This window comes from Pygocentrus nattereri, chromosome 26 (assembly GCF_015220715.1).
Source record: "Pygocentrus nattereri isolate fPygNat1 chromosome 26, fPygNat1.pri, whole genome shotgun sequence".
NCBI classification, from domain to species: Eukaryota; Metazoa; Chordata; class Actinopteri; order Characiformes; family Serrasalmidae; genus Pygocentrus; species Pygocentrus nattereri.
The window spans coordinates 12486462-12505436 of record NC_051236.1 but is presented as its reverse complement, the minus strand read 5'-3'; the positions used below and the strand labels follow the sequence as shown (position 1 = coordinate 12505436).

General features: G+C 39.7%; 1 protein-coding gene across 2 annotated transcripts in view; it reads left to right on the top strand.

The window, feature by feature from the left end:
* kcnb1 (potassium voltage-gated channel, Shab-related subfamily, member 1) overlaps positions 1-18970 on the top strand; it is a 53105-nt gene extending 34135 nt beyond the window's left edge. For both annotated transcript variants that reach the window (XM_017697810.2, XM_017697809.2), the window contains exon 3: positions 12694-18970. In XM_017697810.2, the coding sequence (XP_017553299.1) occupies positions 12694-14619 (1926 nt within the window). In that variant the 3' untranslated portion in view covers positions 14620-18970. The remainder of the gene's footprint in view (positions 1-12693) is intronic.
* Positions 18971-18975: the final 5 nt, after the last annotated feature.

Below are 18975 nucleotides of genomic sequence, written 5' to 3'. Positions count from 1 at the left end.
TTATGACGTAAAGTGCCTGTATTGGTAATGATGCATCCCGAATCTTGATATGATATTTTTGCCATATCAGCTATCCCATCATTCCCCACTGTTCCCTAACTTACACCACTGCCCAGTGGGAAGATCACCATTAATGCCGCTTTGAACAGAAACATAATGTCATTACTGTTCAGTTTTAATATCAGAAGGAGGTTAACGTGGCAATATATATACTATATTGCTAAAAGTATTCACTCACCCATCCAAATCATTGAATTTGGGTGCTTCTACAAACATTTGTGAAAGAATGGGTCGCTCTCAGGAGTTCAGTGAATTCCAGCATGGTACCGTGATAGGTTGCCACCTGTGCAAGAAGTCCACTCATGAAATTTCCTTGTGACTAAATATTCCACAGTCAACTGTTATGTTGTGGGGTTGTTTGTCAGGAGTTGGGCTCGGCCCCTTAGTTACCGTGAAAGAAACTCTTAATGCTTCAGCAGACCAAGAGATTTTCGACAATTTCATGCTCCCACTTTTGTGGGAACAGTTTGGGGATGGCCCCTACCTGCTCCAACATGACTGCGCATCAGTGCACAAAGCAAGGTCCATAAAGACATGGATGAACAAGTTTGGTGTGGAAGAACTTAACTGGCCTGCCAGAGTACTGACCTCAACCTGATGGAACACCTTTGGGATGAATTAAAGTGGAGATTCTGGAAGAATAGTTAAAAATTCCCATAAGCACACTCCTAAACCTTGTGTAAAGCCTTCCCAGAAGAGTTGAAGCTGTTACAGCTGCAAAGGGTGGGCCGATATCATATTAAACCCTATGGATTAAGAATGGGATGTCACTCAAGTTCATATGTGTGTGAAAGCAGACTAGTATAGTCTACATTTACTATATATACTATAGTGTGTTAGGGAGTATACAAATTACTGATAGATTTGATATTATACTTAATGTTGTTCTGTTAATATAACTATATACATATATATAATATATACATAATCTGTTAAGATAGATAGATAGATAGATAGATAGATAGATAGATAGATAGATAGATAGATAGCAAAAAATTCTCTTAAATGTTTCTTGCATTGAAAAATGAACAATGTATTTTTAATACTTGTTTGCCTAGAAATTAAATTTGATTCCTAACTTTTGCACAGTACTGTAAATTAGTGATGTGCTTTCTAATGCCTGTGTGTTTTTCCCACTAATATTCTGCCTCCAAATCTTGTAGAGAATAGAGATTTGAATAATGTATGAAAAACACAGTGATTTTATTGACTCACAGTATTGATTTCACTGCCCTGAGAACAAGTCGTCCGCTTGGAGTCTCTATGTGAATTTCTCTCCATTGCAACACTTATGTACATATACATATACAAGACACATGATTCATTTTTGATTAGAAAACATGTAGCATTGTCAATGTTTGATTAAGACTATAAAGTAACCTACTTAAGGATATTGTTTTTCTGTGTGAGCCGGAAAGGCACTCCTCTAGGCTACTCTAGTCCCCCAGGCAATGCTATAAATAGCGCTGTCACTGTCTGGGCAGGTCTAAAAATAGACACTAAGACAGGATTCTCCCCCCCTACACTCAGACGCATGAATAATGTATGAGAAAATGTGGCTATGCCAGGGACCAGCCAGGTAGGTCAGCCCGCTGAAGTGTGTGTAGATAGTCACAGCTGCATTTCATTCCGTGTCTCAAGGGCTGCCAAGACGCAGCTGAACCACCGCTTCCAGCACAGGTCAGAGCTGCTCTGAAAGACAGAGGGAGAGAGGAAAAGAAAAGAGACAGAGCGAGAACAATAACCTAATTTCATGGAAAAAGGAATGTTCACCAAAGATGTTGAAGGCTTGATTGTGTTGATATTCATGAGATTCCATGTAGGACCATGTGCATTTGTGTATGTGCGCTTTGTTATGCTGTCATTTTGTGGGAAACATGGAAAACATGGTCTTCTCTGGTAACCATGGAGACAGTGTCACTTTCCAAAAGGCTTGGAAGCAGGTTCAGAAAGACACTGCTAGAGTGATAACACATATACTAACTGTCCTTAACAGTACTGAATCCAGGCTGCGTTCCATTCACATTTACTTAAAGATAAATCAGTAACACTTTACAATACTGTTTCATAGTTAATAGGACTACTAGTTAACTACTCAGAAGGTCATAATGAACTAATGATTAGGGTAGTTCACTATTAACTAAACAATAACTACTGAGTCTCATAGAGAATTATTTAGTAACTATGGTTTCTTATAATAACTACTCATAAATTACCGATCAACATTAATTGCTCAATAGCTGAGTCTGACAAGGCTACTACTAACTACTAACTATTAACTGATGTATTGTATTCCAACACTTCTAACAGTAGTGAATTACACTACAGTGTGTGCAGTCTCCACAACATAATGGATTACACCCACCATTTCTATTCACAGGAACAGGTATGACTAGTGTCCCTTATGTGTTTGTTTTGATCAGAAACCTTAAAAGGCTAATGTACATCTTCATATTTGGCAGTGTGAACCAGTTTGAACATCAAATGGGACAATTGCTAAAATACTTCAGTATTCAGTAGACCAGTCTGCTTACCTTTCATCTCTAGAAAAGAAAACACCATTCTTTCGTGCAGGACCACATGCGCCAGTGTTTCTTCTGAACCGTAGTTCTCCTTTAATGTCCTCTTGAGGGCAAGGTCAGTTTCAGATTAACTGAGGCCTCCATCTGTTAGCACTATTAATTGCAAATACTTTGAAGTTTACTACCACTTTGTACTGGACTATGAACTGATGTTGCTTCCTAATAGTTTCCAGTGCCAATTCTGTAAATAGGGAAGTGTAAATAGCATTGTTAGTATCTGACTGCTCCCAGATGATTAATGTGTTCCAAGTGTAAAATCATGAGCCTCAGGCACATCCCCTGGTGGTCTGAGAGCTGTGAATGGAAGTAAATAACGTGAAGAAGAACATTAGGTAAGACAGCTGTGACTGATTTAGGACACACTATCCTTCTGACTGTCGCTCTTTAAACAACAAGAAACCTATTCATTCTCCGTTCACAAATGAATTTATGTTCAAACAGTGAATTTGCCACCATGCTATCATTACCTCAAGCATATGACAAAAAAAACCTGCACTTTGTTTATACCACCAGTGTGACCTTTCACACACACACACAAAATAAATATAATTTAATGTAAATAGCATGCTCTAAAGGTTTTACATGGGGTTGCATGACTACTTATTTTTAATAGTTGACTAGTTATTCAAAAAAGTTATTAAAAAAATAGTTGATGATCTGTCTTTACCACACTTAAAAAAAGTGAAAGGTGTCGAAACGTTCCTAATATCCCATTTTAAGGCATTCTACATTTTCTTTGAAACCATAGTTAGCCTGTAAACGTGCCTTCGCTGACAGGTACTACAGTTTATTTTATAGAAGTCAATCAATTTTTATTTAAACTCAGAATACATTGAGGAAGACCCTCATTTACAGTGTAGCCGAGCCAATACAGAGAGTATAGTACCGTAAATTTAATAATAATAATAAAAAAAATCAAAAGACATTAAAATGACCTACCTTCATAAATAACAGATTAGTAAAGGATAAAATAAAGAAAAACATATTTAATGAAATAAATAACAAATTAGAAGATGTAAAACAATAAATTGTCAATACTAAAATAAACAAAAATGAAAAGAATAGTGAAAAATGAATTAGTGGCTAAAACATACCAAAATCATATTAAACTTTAAGTAAAATAAAGTAAAACAGTTGCAGGCTGAGTAGAGTGAGGTGGTTAGAGACTGAAATTTTTAAATATTCATTTCACACCAACAAGCGAAGCTTTAGAGCTTCCTGTAATGAATTCCAGCTCGCTGGTGCTCTGACACTAAAAGCAGATTTTCCCAGTTCAGTAAAAACTCTTGGCATCAGAAGAGTAATCCAGTCACTGGAATGAGTCTGCTACACTCTCAGAAATAAAGGTATAAAACTGTCATTGGGGAGGTACCCCTCTTGTCACTGGGGTGGTACCCTCAAGGGTATATCTCAATACCTTTAGTCAGGGAACATAACTGTACAATAATCCTTTGAAATGAGATTTTCTGAGCTGTATTGACTCCACACACCCCGTCTCGTCTCCAGGCTTTTTATTTTATTATTCTGTTTTAAAACATTCAGCTATGAAAAGGTACAATTTTGTACTTTTCACCTGGGAAAAACTGATGTAAGGTACGCAATTGGACCACAAAACACTTTTGTAGCTTTGGGGGCGCATTTACATGTACCTGAACAGAGCCTTTGTAAAATGCAAGTTTGTTTTTGTTGGACATGTAGTTCACTAAATAATCTTTAAAATTACAAGCCTGTATTTTAGGGTAGCCTTTTGCAGCTTGCCGTGGAGTTGGTTGCCCAGAAAGAGAACCATAGATGCAATTTTTGCAATGAAAGTGTTGGTAGAGAAGTACAGAGAAGGTCAGAAGGAGCTACATTGTGTCTTTGTGGATCTAGAGAAGGCACATGATAGGGTGCCAAGACAGGAACTGTGGTACTGTATGAGGAAGTCAGGTGTAGCTGAAAAGTATGTTAGGGTGGTGCAGGACATGTATGAGGATAGTGAGACAGTGGTGAGGTGTGCAGTTGGAGTGACAAATGGTTTCAAGGTGAAGGTAGGGTTACATCAAGGATCAGCTTTGAGCCCCTTCTTGTTTGCATTGGTGATGGACAGGTTGACAGATGAGGTCAGGCAGGAGGCTCCATGGACCATGATGTGTGCAGATGACATTGTAATTTGTGGTGAGAGTAGAGAGCAGGTGGAAGAGAATCTGGAGAGGTGGAGGTTTGCACTGGAGAGGAGAGGAATGAAGGTCAGTAGAGACAAGACGGAATACATGTGTGTGAATGAGAGGGAGGCAGGTGGAAAGGTGAAGATGCAAGGAGTAGAGGTCGTAAAGGTGGATGACTTCAAATATCTTGGGTCAACCATCCAGAGCAATGGACAGTGTAGAAAAGAGGTGAAGAAGAGGGTGCAGGCAGGATGGAGTGGGTGGAGACGGGTGTCAGGGCTGATGTGTGACAGAAGGATAGCAGCAAGAGTGAAAGGGAAGGTTTACAAGACAGTAGTGCGTCCTGCTATGATGTATGGTTTGGAGACTGTGGCTCTGTCTAAAAGACAGGAGGCTGAGCTGGAGGTGGCAGAGATGAAGATGCTGAGATTTTCGTTGGGAGTGACAAGGCTGGACAAGATTAGAAATGAGCAGATCAGAGGGACAGTGAAGGTGGAGCAGTTTGGAGATAAAGCCAGAGAGGCCAGGTTGAGATGGTTTGGACATGTGTTGAGGAGGAATAGTGGATATATTGCTCAAAGAATGTTGGAGATGGAGCTGCCGGGTAGAAGGAGAAGAGGTAGACCTCAGAGAAGGTTTATGGATGTAGTGAAGGTGGACATGGAGATGGTTGGTGTGAAAGTAGAGGAGGCAGTGGATAGGGCAAGATGGAGGCAGATGATCCGCTGTGGCGACCCCTAAAGGGAGCAGCCGAAAGAAGAAGAAGTGGAGTCGGTTTTAGCTCATGTAGCATTTTAACACTAAAAAGGACTTTGGGCTTTGTGTTTCTGATTTCTGTTCTTTTCTCCTGCAGTTTTCTTTTTTTATCACCACTGTTTTACATGCACTGTCCTCAACTGGACAACTGTGGCCCAATGTATTTAATAGCTGACTAGTCTATCTAAACCCTAGTTTTCAGCAGAAGTGAATTATTCATCTTTAGATGAATAGGAGTTTTTTAGTGTTGTGGAAAGTTACAGCGACCATATGCTCTGCTTTGGGACATAAAAACTGTGCCTGGCTGAAATTTCTAAATTGCCTAAAATGTCCAGGACTGGGTTTTGCATTCATGTTAACTTTTGCCTTGTATAGACTGTGCTGTGTTGCCCTACTGCCCCCATGTCTGCTTTTTTGAAAATGAAAATATGTTCATGTAAAGCTACCTAGCAGTAGATAGACCATAGTAAAGGGGATCCCCTTTAAATTTTCTTTTTGTGCAAGTGATTGCTGTATAAATCTCTCAACTCCCCTTGAGCTTTTCTCACTAACTCACTGCTCATTTCCACTATTCTCAGAAGCTTTCCCTCGCCCTCTACAGCATCATGCATAAAATAGCATAAACATCTTCTAACAAGGCTTATCTGCTGGCTCCACAATGTCTTGGCTGACCTCAAAATCTCATTTTTAATGAGATGCAGCCACGGCAGATCATAGTTCTTCTCAGACGCTAGGTAGTTATCTACAATTGTTCCAAGGTTTTTACAACTAGACTGTTTCAGTGGTCATCCCATTAATCACCACTGTACAGCATGCATTTATCTACTTTGTCCTGCCTACAGTTATATCCAAGATGCCTGACGTCATAACTGACATCAGTTTTCCGAAGACAGAGATGCTTTTAAATATTGTATCTCAGCAAGAGTTTCCAAGTTGTTAAGCAGTCTAAATAAAACCATGTCACCTGCATATTTAATAGATAAAGCTAGCTTCACTTGTGCATTTGTGGGCACCGCATGGATACATCAACACTTGCTCTTCAACAATGAGAAATATAGCAATGTGATATGCATCCTTTCTTAATGCACTGTGTGCATGGACTATGCACAAAAAGCAAAACAATGTTCTTAATCACAAATCACAAAAAAGAAGTAGTTCAAGCCAGGCAGCTCTGCAGTCCTCTACAGGAGTTAGGAAAAACAGAGAGAAAGAAAGCAACAGGGGGAATGAGAAGAAACTTCCAGTTTTTCTCCAAGTAAGCATCTCTGTGTGGCCGTTTCATGTTAAGTGTAGAAGCAGTTGCCATGGCAACAGGTCTGAGGCGGTAGAATGTCACTGGTCAAGGTCAGGGGAAGTGTTTCTACCAGAGAGTCACAGGGAAAGGACTAGATTGGCCAAAGGGTAGCGAGAGCCTTTTCAGTACTCGTATATGTAGATGCACACACACACACACACACATTTTATATATATATATATATATATATATATATATATATATATATATGTGTGTACTGTTGTAAAACTGTCAAATCTTGTAAATGCATTTGCTTATAAACACAGATGTCTCACAAGGTTTAAAGGAACTTATTTGCCTTGAACTAAGCACTTTGCCCATTGGCAGTCACCTAAATTTAACCATATATTCTGTAGTATTTTAAAGGGCACATATTCTACATCCCCCCTGAGGTCCACTAAAAACATCTGTGTACCACAAACAACTCATTCATTTCTACATGTCCAATTTTCAACCTATTTTTATCCTTTAGAATAAAACAAGTTATTTGTGTGTTTGTGTACATTTCGCCTGTTCTAATTGGCTTTTGTGACATCACTAAAACAATGAATTCAACCCTGACTGTTCTTTTTTTGCAGAACAGTTTCTATATATATAGGCTGTATGGACTGAAGAGGAAAGTGCTTGTTGTGGAGCTATATCCATGTTCACATACTACTACAAACGTATTTAAATGTGAGGTTGGCCCTTTGTATATATTACTCAGTCAGCGTGACTACTGTCACATATTTGGTAGCATTTTTACAGTGTAGCTCTAAAGCTGAGATGTAAAACTGTGTTCCTTCTGGGCTGCAGAGATGAGCATTTTTAGACTCTTGAAGACCTTGCTGGTTACTTGATGAGTTGACTCAGGTGTGTTTAAAGAGGCAGGAAGCTTAAGTTTGAGGTGTTTCGGCCTACTGGGAGTGAAGCATGACACGGTATTAGATTTTGGACCATATTTTAAGTATAAAACTTCAGAGGGCCAGCAGAAAGAACTTGTCTCCCTTGAGAACTGTTTCCAGCCCAGTTATTCATTTTAGCCAGATCAAGAGCAAAAGTCATATTTGCTAATTTCGTTTTTGATTTGTTAAGACTAGGCGGAGATTGTGTGAGCGCTTTGGTTGATGCCTTGTATTTAACATAAAGGGGTCACTAAAACATAAATAAAGCATTGTTTGGCTTTTGTTTGCACAAAGTAAAATAGAAAACAAAATAACTGTTAATCTAGAAAAGTGGTGAAATGTTTCATATTTGTTTTTTCATTGGAGGGGCTTAACTGATTAATCGATCAAGTATGTGGTGGCCTAAAATTATACAGAACTACATTGTGCTAATATCTATGTGTAAAAGCTGAGCCAGCACCTGATTCTTGACTTGAGTCTAACCCAAACACAAACAGCAACACAAGGCTGTTAATAGATTTAAGCAGTTAAAGGCCCCTAAGGGCCTCATGTATTAGCAGTTTATTTTTTCTTAATATTTGTGTTATAATATTAGCAGAATAAATATTGCTTGATGACTTTGCTTCCAAAACAAGCAGAAATTAATCACATGCCATTTAAACATGCTTACTCATCTCTTTTACTCATTATCTGAGCCGCTTCATCTAGTGTTGCGGGGGGTTGCTGGAGCCTATCCCAGCGCTCATGGAGCGGAAGACAGGAGACACCCTGGACAGGTCATTTGAACATACCCTGCAATTAAATTTTAGTTGTATTGATTTCATTTCATGTATTATTTACTTTATTGTGTTTTGTGTTTACCATAGCATGCAAACTTTTCATCTAATTAAAATGAATGATGTATTGAAGGGCCCATATCATGGAAAACCATTCCAACAATATATTTAAATTTAATATGCAAACATAGTTTCAAAACGTACCATTCACTACTTAGTCCCTACCATTCATATATAAAAACTAAACTTCAGAACAGCCTATTTTTTAATCATTGTTCCTGTGAGGAGAGCCAACCAATTTACTTATTTCCACCTGCAGCTGTTTAGCTCCATTTATGCTGAAGTTCTAAGCAGTGTTTCAGCTCTGAGTGCTATTTGCATAAGGTACAGTACAAAGCAACCAATCAGAACAGAGCTCATTTATCTACTCTTAAAGGCACAGTAACATAAACAGCCCTCTTAAACCCATAAATCTAAGGCAGAAAGAGAGACTGGAAAATAGTTTAGAAACAAACTAATTGACACATAAAACCACCCAAATGTTATAAGCGGACCTCAAGGAAAAAATAAAATATAAGAAAAGTGTGGGATATAATTTCTCATTATATCATAATTTAATTATGTTCACTCATACACACAAAATAATATGACTGGGGTGATTGGGGCCCCCAAAGTAGGACTGCCCCCAATTGTTTAGAAACTGTTGTTACCCAAAATATTACTATGGTTCTACTCCTAATCCTAATTTATCGCAGACCATAACTATAAACCTCATCTCAGCCTTAACCACAGTGACCTAGATGATGATCGAGGCGACAGTAATGCAGCAAAAATACATTATGATATCACTTATGCTTTAATAATGCACTATGTGTATGCATGATATGCAAAAGGAGAATACCATTGGAATTCAATATTGCATTAACATTGGTATGGTAATATTAAAAAAACAGGAGCTGTGTGTATTTAAAATAGAAGTTGGACTCATAATATGGGAAATATGCAGTCATATGCAAACGTTTGGAGGATGTAGCCTGTGCAAAAGTTCTGGCACATTTAATATTTTATATTTTTCCCAAATGTTCATTTAAGCAAATAAATAGAAATTGTGCTCTAAAACTGTCATTTTAGAGCAATCAAGAAAGCATGTAATTGGACGGCGGCTGTTCAAACGCAAATTGCGTATAACTGTAATTTTCACTATATGATGGTACAGTGTTAAAGTTATTCACTGTATCTATTGTCACTGCATACATTATGACATGTCTTTTTTGCTCTAGCTGCACTATTTGTAGACAGTTTTTTGTCTTCGTGTCCTCAGACTCAGGAGTCCTGTCTCCCTCTGGTTGTGCTTTTCATCATTAGTCGCATAATGACCAGAACATCCCAACAATGGTGCTAAGCAATGTGTGATTAGCGATAGTATTCTCTGTTGTCAACAGAATGTATTATAATACCATTATCCACCGCTACATTATGCGCCTTTGGAGGCTAAAAGAGTTCACAGTTGAAATAAGGAGATTGTAGGTCAACTTGCTGCCCTGTAAGTGATTAAATTAAAGCTTTATAGAATGTTAAAAGCGATCCCATATAACTTTTCTTCAAATAACTTTAGTCTGAAAAGTCTGTCTATAATACCCAGCCTGCCGCAAGTAAATCGATGATTCCTGATAGGAGAAAGAAAGAAGGAAAGATTGAAGTAAAAAACTAAAATAGATTACATGAAACCAGAAGCGGGAGAAAGAAACAAAAGAGAATAAGAAAAAAACTGAAACAAACAAGGAGATTAGGAAGTGAAAGAGAGAGAGATAAACAGATAGGGTTGTAATTCACATCTGCCGTGGCGTCATGGCAACAGCGTGCTCCTTCTCTGATTGGAGGTGGCTAAAGGCTGGTGGGTGAAAGGCATCTGGGCTGAGCCCTCTCCTTTTCAGCGTGTCAGGGAGAACATTTGGCTGCAGTCACACATAACCGAGTACATGTGTGCGTGGATACTGCAGGGAGTGGTTTGCTTGTACAGTGTTTTATTAGTAATGATGGTAGGTGCTGTAACTTGAGGGGTTCTGTTGCTCTAATTACACATGGCCTCTTTAAGTCACTCTTAGTGCTATTCCCTCTTCATCCAGTCCCTTACCGATAGGTTCTAACTTTAACCTCTTTCCTCAGTACTTGTTTTGGAGGTCCCTCAGGTCCCTCAACTAGGCAATGTTCTTTTCTTCAATAATGTTGGTGGAATATACACTTATAAGTGGTTTTATTACGTATGAATACTGTTTTTTATTGTGGCAGTATTACAATACTTTTTTTATATTAAATAAGCTGCAGGTGCACTGTCTTTTATCTCAGCATCTTCTATGTGGAAAGGTTTGAACAGTTTTCACAGCCATTCTCACACCTCCCTTTTCACTTCTAATTGCTTACTAGCAGCTCAATACAGAGTGAAAACATTTCACACACAGAAAGTCAACAGTGTCTTATGCCCTATTTGAGCTAGATTACTATTTTCTGGAGACATGCTGCAATTGAATGATTACAGATGAGCTCTGTGATTTGAATCCAGTATGAATCTGCCACGTCCATAGGTTTTACTGTCTGATAAGTAATCCTTCCAGAGTGAATTACCTCCTATAATTCACCAAACTCAGCACACCGCTGTACTAGTAGTCCTGCATAAAAATCAACTTCTCAGTAATATAATACAAAACTGAGTAGAATAGAATTAAAAAGACAAGGCTGAAGTTGGCTGGAATGGAGCTAAAATGGAGCACAGATTGACCTAATTAATTCATCCTCAAATTTATGACAAAAGTACTGAAATCCGCTATGGTTGTGGTGGTGGCTGAATTAAAAAGAGAAGGAAAGTGAACCTGAAAGCACCTCTCACAAGGCAAAGTGGTTTTACCTTGTTGGGCTGCATTTGGTAAATTGAATGAGCCCATTTCATTATGGGTTCAACCTACTTCAGTCCTAGTCCTGGGAACCCCATGCTCTGCACATTTTTTCTATTTTTCCGACTCTAACACACTCAACTCAACATACAAGGAGGTTGTTAATTAGCTAATGAGTAGAATCATGTGTGCTAGATGAGGGAAAGCACAAAAATGTGAATAGTTTTGGGTCGCCAGGACTGGGACTGGGAACCCTTGCTTTAAAGGACCATCCATTGAAAGGTTCTTTGGGCAGCCAAAAGTGGCTAGTCTATGGCAGTGCTCCAAAAAATTATTTTTGGTACCTTTATTTTTAGGATTCTTTCTGCATAGCAACTCAGTCAAAAGCTAGAAAGCAAACTTATTAACTAATTCACTCACTTGTTTTACACCCTCACTTACTTACAAACATACTTTTCTACCGCTCTGTCTTCATTTCCCTCCTGGTAGTAGTCAGGCTGGATTAGAGATAATGAGGACAGGCGGCACACTATGAGCAATTGGTGTACAGGCAGCATTAAGGACAAGAGAGCAGTTTTTCATATTGTACCGTGACCAGACCAGGAGTCCTCTAGGCAGCCTTTACCACCTGGGGCACACTACCTTCACATCAGCTTATATTAGGAGAGGATATCATATCATAGCTGTCACTAAATGTAGCAGTTGTTCATAAAAGATGTTTTTTTTCTGTGTCAGTAATATTATTACCAAAATATAATCCATATCAGACTGTTGCTAAGAAATAAAATGACTAATCAATCCAAACTAGATATACTCCCAACATGATTGTTTTCACATGTATGCACTGTTCATGTACAGTGATATTTAGTCATGTTTAAGGTTTTCAAAGAGCTTGGTCTAAAATCTTGTTCTTGAAGGTTTTTGTCCACTGACTGACCCTTCTGTTTTCACTAAAAGGTTTCTGTTTCAGAGTAAGTATTTGCTGTTTGACTGATGGTTGCTTAGACAAACATAGGCTTTTTTGACAGGATAAGGCAATCATGACTGGCTTATTGCCCCCCAGCCACTCCTTGGAGCACACCCTATGCTAGCCATACTGATGCTGACAGGCCACATGACAAAATAAGTGATCAGACGCTTACTTTAATTTTGATTTGTTGGTTAACTTCAGGTGATGCAAAATATGCCATTCAAGCAAAAAGAGTCATCACTGATAACTTTCACTTATCTTTAGGAGTTGATGAGTCGCCTAAATGAACTATTTTTATTTTAACTAATTCTGTTTTCTGATGTTTCCAATCCACAGATATTGGCCATCGTCTCTATATTGTTCATTGTGCTGTCTACCATTGCCCTGTCACTCAACACCCTCCCAGAACTGCAAGATACTGATGAGTTTGGCCAGAGCACAGATAACCCCCAACTGGCCCATGTTGAGGCAGTGTGCATTGCCTGGTTCACCATGGAGTATCTCCTTCGCTTCCTCTCTGCACCCAATAAATGGAAATTCTTCAAAGGTCCTCTCAACATCATTGATCTGCTAGCCATCCTTCCATACTATGTCACCATTTTCCTGACTGAGTCCAACAAGAGTGTACTGCAATTTCAAAACGTGCGGCGAGTGGTGCAGATCTTTCGGATAATGCGAATTTTGCGAATTCTTAAATTAGCTCGTCACTCCACAGGGCTGCAGTCATTGGGCTTCACATTACGCCGCAGTTACAATGAACTGGGCCTTCTAATCCTTTTCTTAGCCATGGGCATCATGATCTTCTCTAGTTTGGTCTTTTTTGCAGAGAAGGATGAAGAGGACACAAAGTTCAAGAGCATCCCAGCCTCCTTTTGGTGGGCTACTATTACCATGACCACTGTGGGATATGGGGACATTTACCCAAAGACATTGTTAGGAAAGATTGTTGGCGGTCTCTGCTGCATTGCAGGAGTGCTGGTAATTGCGCTACCCATTCCTATCATTGTAAACAACTTCTCTGAGTTCTACAAGGAGCAGAAGAGACAAGAAAAAGCCATCAAGAGGCGTGAAGCTCTGGAACGAGCGAAGCGCAATGGCAGCATAGTATCCATGAATGTCAGAGATGCGTTTTCCCGTGGTACAGAGCTTCTTGATGTGGTGGTGATGGAGAAGGGTGAGAAGTCTCAGGACAACCATCTCTCACCTAGTCGCTGGAAGTGGTCATCCAAGAGAGCTGCCTCTGACACCAGCTCCAATCGTTCATTTAATCCAGAGCAGGGATCCCCAAGTAAGGCCAGGGCCTCCAGCCCGCAGAGGCTCAATGCACAGAAACTGGAGGAAATGTACAACCAGATGACCAAGACCCAGTCTCAGCCCAACCTCAACACCAAAGACAGAAGTGCGTCCCGAGCAGCGCGTAGAAGAGACGAGATTGAGCTGGGCACTTTATCGGGTCAAGGATCCGACCCACTGGGCGGACGTGAAGGAGTGGTGGACATGAAGAGTTTGTCCAGCATTGACAGTTACATCAGCTGTGCCACAGACTTCCAAGAGAACCCACGGTTCCCATACAGTTCAGCAGCAGGAGGCTTGTCCCTTCTAGAGAGCTCTCGTTTCTCACACAGTCCTGGCTCTGGGTTTTCAGGACGGGTCAGTGCCAACCCTAGCCTTCAAACCACCATGGAGCATGAGTCCATGCTTACCCCACCATGCTCTGCTGCAAAGCCTCGTGACACAGAAGATTCCCACCGACATGGAGTAAACCCTCTAAAAACACATTCCCTTAAGGTGAATCATCGTGGTTGTGGGGAGACCAGTCAAGCCAGCGGCCCTCTATCAGACAGCTCTGCTCCCTCAGATCGTTCCCTTCTCAGCCCCGAGGTATCTATCTATACTACAGCCAGCAGCAGGACTCCACCTAAGACACCCGAAGGTATTGCGCTCACACCTACCGTCTTCACGTTCCACGATGCCTCTATCAGCAGGTACATTGATGCTGATACAGATGATGAAGAGCATCTACGTGAAGGCTATCCATCAGACCGCCTACTGGGAGGTCTGGGCACCAAGCCTCGGCTCAGTATTGGCCACCAGGGGGGCACCAACCACCTGGAGGCTGCACAGAGGCTCCTGGGCCAGAACTGCCTGTTCCCATTGGGAAGCACACCGAGTGGAAGCCATGACAACCACGTGACGCTGAATGCCTCACGTAGGTCTAAAGGGGACAAAGGCCGTTCCAACACCTTTGATGAAAGCCTCTGAAGCTCTGGAGAGTGCTATAGTGGGAGTCACTATAGTGAGAGTCAGAGCAAGGAGTGAGGCACAGGCACCGGAGATAGCACAGTTGAAGGCCCCGTGCAGTGTCACTTTAGAGACATTTGACTCAGCCCAGGCAGCCAACTCAGGAGGCATCCTGCAGGGTCTCTTCCTCTCTGGAAAACAATGGTCATTTCACCATGATGAAGAAAACAAAACTCAGAAGATGTACCGCAGTTCATCATTCTTCCTGTCTCATCCCCTTTGCGAGCAAGCCTGTGTTGGTATTAGATGTCCAGCAGTGGCATGCCACAGGTGAAATGAGGCAGATCTGATGGTTGCCAGAATCTGAAAGAACCAGTGTTGTCCAACGCTTAATCAGGTTGGAATGGAAAACTCAACACAAAAATAACAGGACAGGTCTGTAAAGTAAATAAAAGGGACAGTCATCCACTGCCCTTCTCAGCTAGCCATTGTCCAGAGCCCACTTTCAATATTAGGCTTTAGAGACCAAGTTAATGTTATAGCCTGTTTACTAGTGCACCCCTCCCCCTGTCCCTTAAGAAACTGGCCTTACTTAATTGCAAGTACGGATGTCTAAAAAGTGTGAATGCGAGTATGTGAGTATATGTACTATTAAGAGAGGTGGCTTTATCAAAATGTATGTATATGATCACTGACATTCCTGCACACGACACAAACTTAAATGTATACACTTATATTATGACTGATTTATTTTTATATAGACATGAACATAACCTCTAGAAATCTGTTTCACCAGTCTGTTGTGTTTTTACCACCTAGGTTTATGAATGTCAATGACATTTACACAGGGGAAATGCAAACTGATTTAATTAATACTTTTCATATTTTCATTCATGTCTACTCATTTTATTTACCATGGACAGGACCAGCTAAGAGGGCAATGACAGGTGGCCAAAAATATCTTGTCCAATCTCTGTCAGTGTTACTTGAATTCTTTAGGGAATGTAGTTAATGGCAGAGTAAATCACAGTAATGCCATAATAAACAGCTCACAGAGGGAATGCAGGAGTCCAAGTCAAATCAGCACATTATGTTTGATTTCTCCTTTCCCTTATGAAATGACATATTTATGTGAAATGATGCTATTATGTTCTTACAAACTCAAAAGATATATATATGACTATGAGACATGTACATGTACATACAGAACAGTGCAAAAGTCAGAGATCACCCAAGTTACTCATTTTTAGGAAAAAACGCAAACATTTAACAGAAAATTACACAGAGGCATAAACATACTAAATACAGTACCCATTGATTTCATTTACCACCTGTGACATCAGAAGAAATCTTTATCTTAAAACCAATTTTTTTCAGTTTTCACAAAGATTCTGATATTCACCACTGTTTTTTTATTTAGGATTTGATTTTAGGTAAAACAGAATTTACAGACACTCAAGAGCACAAAGGTGTGAACAATTCTGCTGTTTAAGAACATGTGATGAATCTGATGTAGACTTTTTCTTAGGACCATTCTCAAGAACAAATAAAAACACAACAGGAAGATATTGGTAAATGAGGGCCAGTGTTTTCAGTATTTAGTGTGTCCACACCTCCTAAGTTCAGTCTTAGAAGTTGCAAATTTAGTAAGGTGCCCAATCTAATATTGTACTTAGAGTTGGAGGCTTCTGCACCATTTTCTCTTAAATGTGTTTTCTACTTTTTTCTGGCTCTAAAAATTTAATTACTATTTTGACTGGAAATTTAAAAAGGTTGGTCTGTGACTTTTGCACAGTAGTTTTAATGCATTGAACGAGAGAGAGAAGGAGAACGAGAGAAGGAGAATTATCTATATCTAACTGTTTTTTGTTTTTTATTACACAGAGGTCTATCATACAGTGATATTGTAGATACCAATATTTACCTCAAAATATCTTGAACACAATCTTAATGTAAACTCCCTTTAACTATTACAGATATGGTGACACATGCAGCATAATGGTAACTAAATGAGGTAAATGAATTCTTAAAATATCTCGACCCCATGCCCTCATTTCCAGCACTCACACAAACACACATGCCCATGCAGCATGGATTCTCAGGTATGTATAAGATGTTCTGGTAATTGCTACAAACAGTTTCCATGGTGACCACAACCCCCTATCAGTGTGCATATTCAGACTTTCAATATAAGGACAGACAGTTGGATTACATGAAACTAAGACTTACAAACTCAAGCATGGAGGAAGAGGAGGAGGAAGGGCAGGAGAGTTTAGCATCTCTGGGAAGTTGGTTACATGCATGCTACCATCTCTGTCTCACCAATTCAGCAAAGCAAAAGTGTGAATTGAACAGCAATGCTGGCAAGATTTGGCAGATGTGGAGAGAAAGAGAGAGGTAGAGTAATAGTGAGAGAAAGAGAGAGAGACATTTAATCTCAGTACGCAGTGCTGTGTAACGCAACAGAAGGCTTTGAAGGCCAACTGGTATGTGAAGACTTGTCCACTAGCCTTAAACATAGGTTTAGGGCAGGGGAGGTGGGTATTACACTGAATTTAAGAAAGTATGCATTTGCCTTCATGTATATGATGCTCCATATACACTGAAATCCACTCAAAACATTCACAATTACTGAAGAGGGTTCCATTTTCAAAGTCTAAATTCATCCAAACCATTCAAAAGTAAAGGTGCGCTATTGGTGTCCATCCTCAGATCAGGTCAGATACATTGGGAACAGGCTGTCCGGTAATATTTCTTGGTCTGAGAATTAGCCAGAATTCACTATGTGTCCAAAAGTTTGCAGACACCTGCTCATCCAGGGTTTCCTCTGCAAATGTATTAATAGGGAGTTTGTCCCCCTCTTTGCTGCAGTAACAGCTTCTACTCTTCTGGAACGCTTTACAATAGATGTTGCAACATTGCTGCATTCAGCCACAACAGCATTAGTGTGGTCACTGATGTTTAGATGATTAGTTCTGGATTACGAACATCACTCCACCTCATGCCACGAAGCTCCATCACTCCAGAAAACACAATTCACTGCTCCACAGCGCAATGTTGGGGGCTTTATACCCCTTTAACCTATACTTAGCTTTGGGCATGGTGACCTTAGGCTCAAGTGTGTCCATTCTGTTGACAATGCTTATCAGCAGTGGGTGCACCTCAAAGCGCCCACATCATGGAAAATCAAATATTTCGAAGAGTCCTTGAAGTCTTTTTTTTATTAATTGTTTTTTGTAATGCCACAAAACCTACATACTCTGCCTGTTTAGCTCTTAAAGCCACAGTCACAAAACCAGTATCTACACAAACATAAGTGGACTTAAGTAGGGAAAAAATTATAAGAAAAATGTAGGATAAGGGCCCAAATTCCCTAATGAGAAAGAATGTCTGAATACTTTTGGACATATAGCGCACTGTTTTATCAAGAGATGTCATTGCTTAAAGGGATTATTCCACTGCTGGTTTTCATTTAAGAACATTTTCATATCTGGATAAGCAGTCAGTGACAAAATGTTTGAGAAAACGGTCAACAAAACAGTGATGACAATCAATCATTTGAATATGACTAACGTCTTTGTGTTATTGGCAAGTTAGGGTGTTTGTTTCTGACATAAACACACATGGTGCAGGTAACATGAACATGTCTAATAAAACAACAGGTCTAGTTTCCTAAACTCTAAAATGTTTTTTCCTCTCATGGCAAAATGTGTCAAACTGTGATAAATTCAAAGCTTCAATTGTCAAACATACACAATGTCCAGTTCTTTTACTCTTTCATGAAAATTTGTTTCATTCTAGATCAATTCACAATTCTTAGAAAATGGAAAGCTTTAGAAGTAAAGAGACTTTATTATGTGATTTAATGAGATGACTCATGAAGATAGACTTTGTGCGTTTGTGTTACGCTTCAACCAGAAAGCACAATCAACTGACCACTCGGTTTCCTTCTTTCTTGTACAACTAGTAAAATAAAAATTTAAACGAGCATTTGACAATTGTGAAGGAGAAAAATAAGCATCCATTTAATTTCCAGGGAACAAAAACAAAAAAGAGAGAATTGTTTACACCCCCTCCCCTCCTCCGAAACTCTTCTACGATGTTGTTTGTAGGTCTAAAGGCTGTGTGTTTTGTAAACTTTCTACCTGTTGACTTTCTATGCCGTCGTTTCTGTATGTGCGTTACGTTGTTCGAAGCATGTTGTACCTCTGGAGCCGTATCTTGTTCTGTATGTGACAATACGTTGTCTTGTAAAGAAAAAAGGAACTGAAACGTGTCAAAATGTCCTCTGATCTTTCTATTTCTTTTCAGTAAAAAAACAAAACATTTCCCCCTTTGGCTGGCTGGACATCGAATAAATGATACAAATTAACAAAT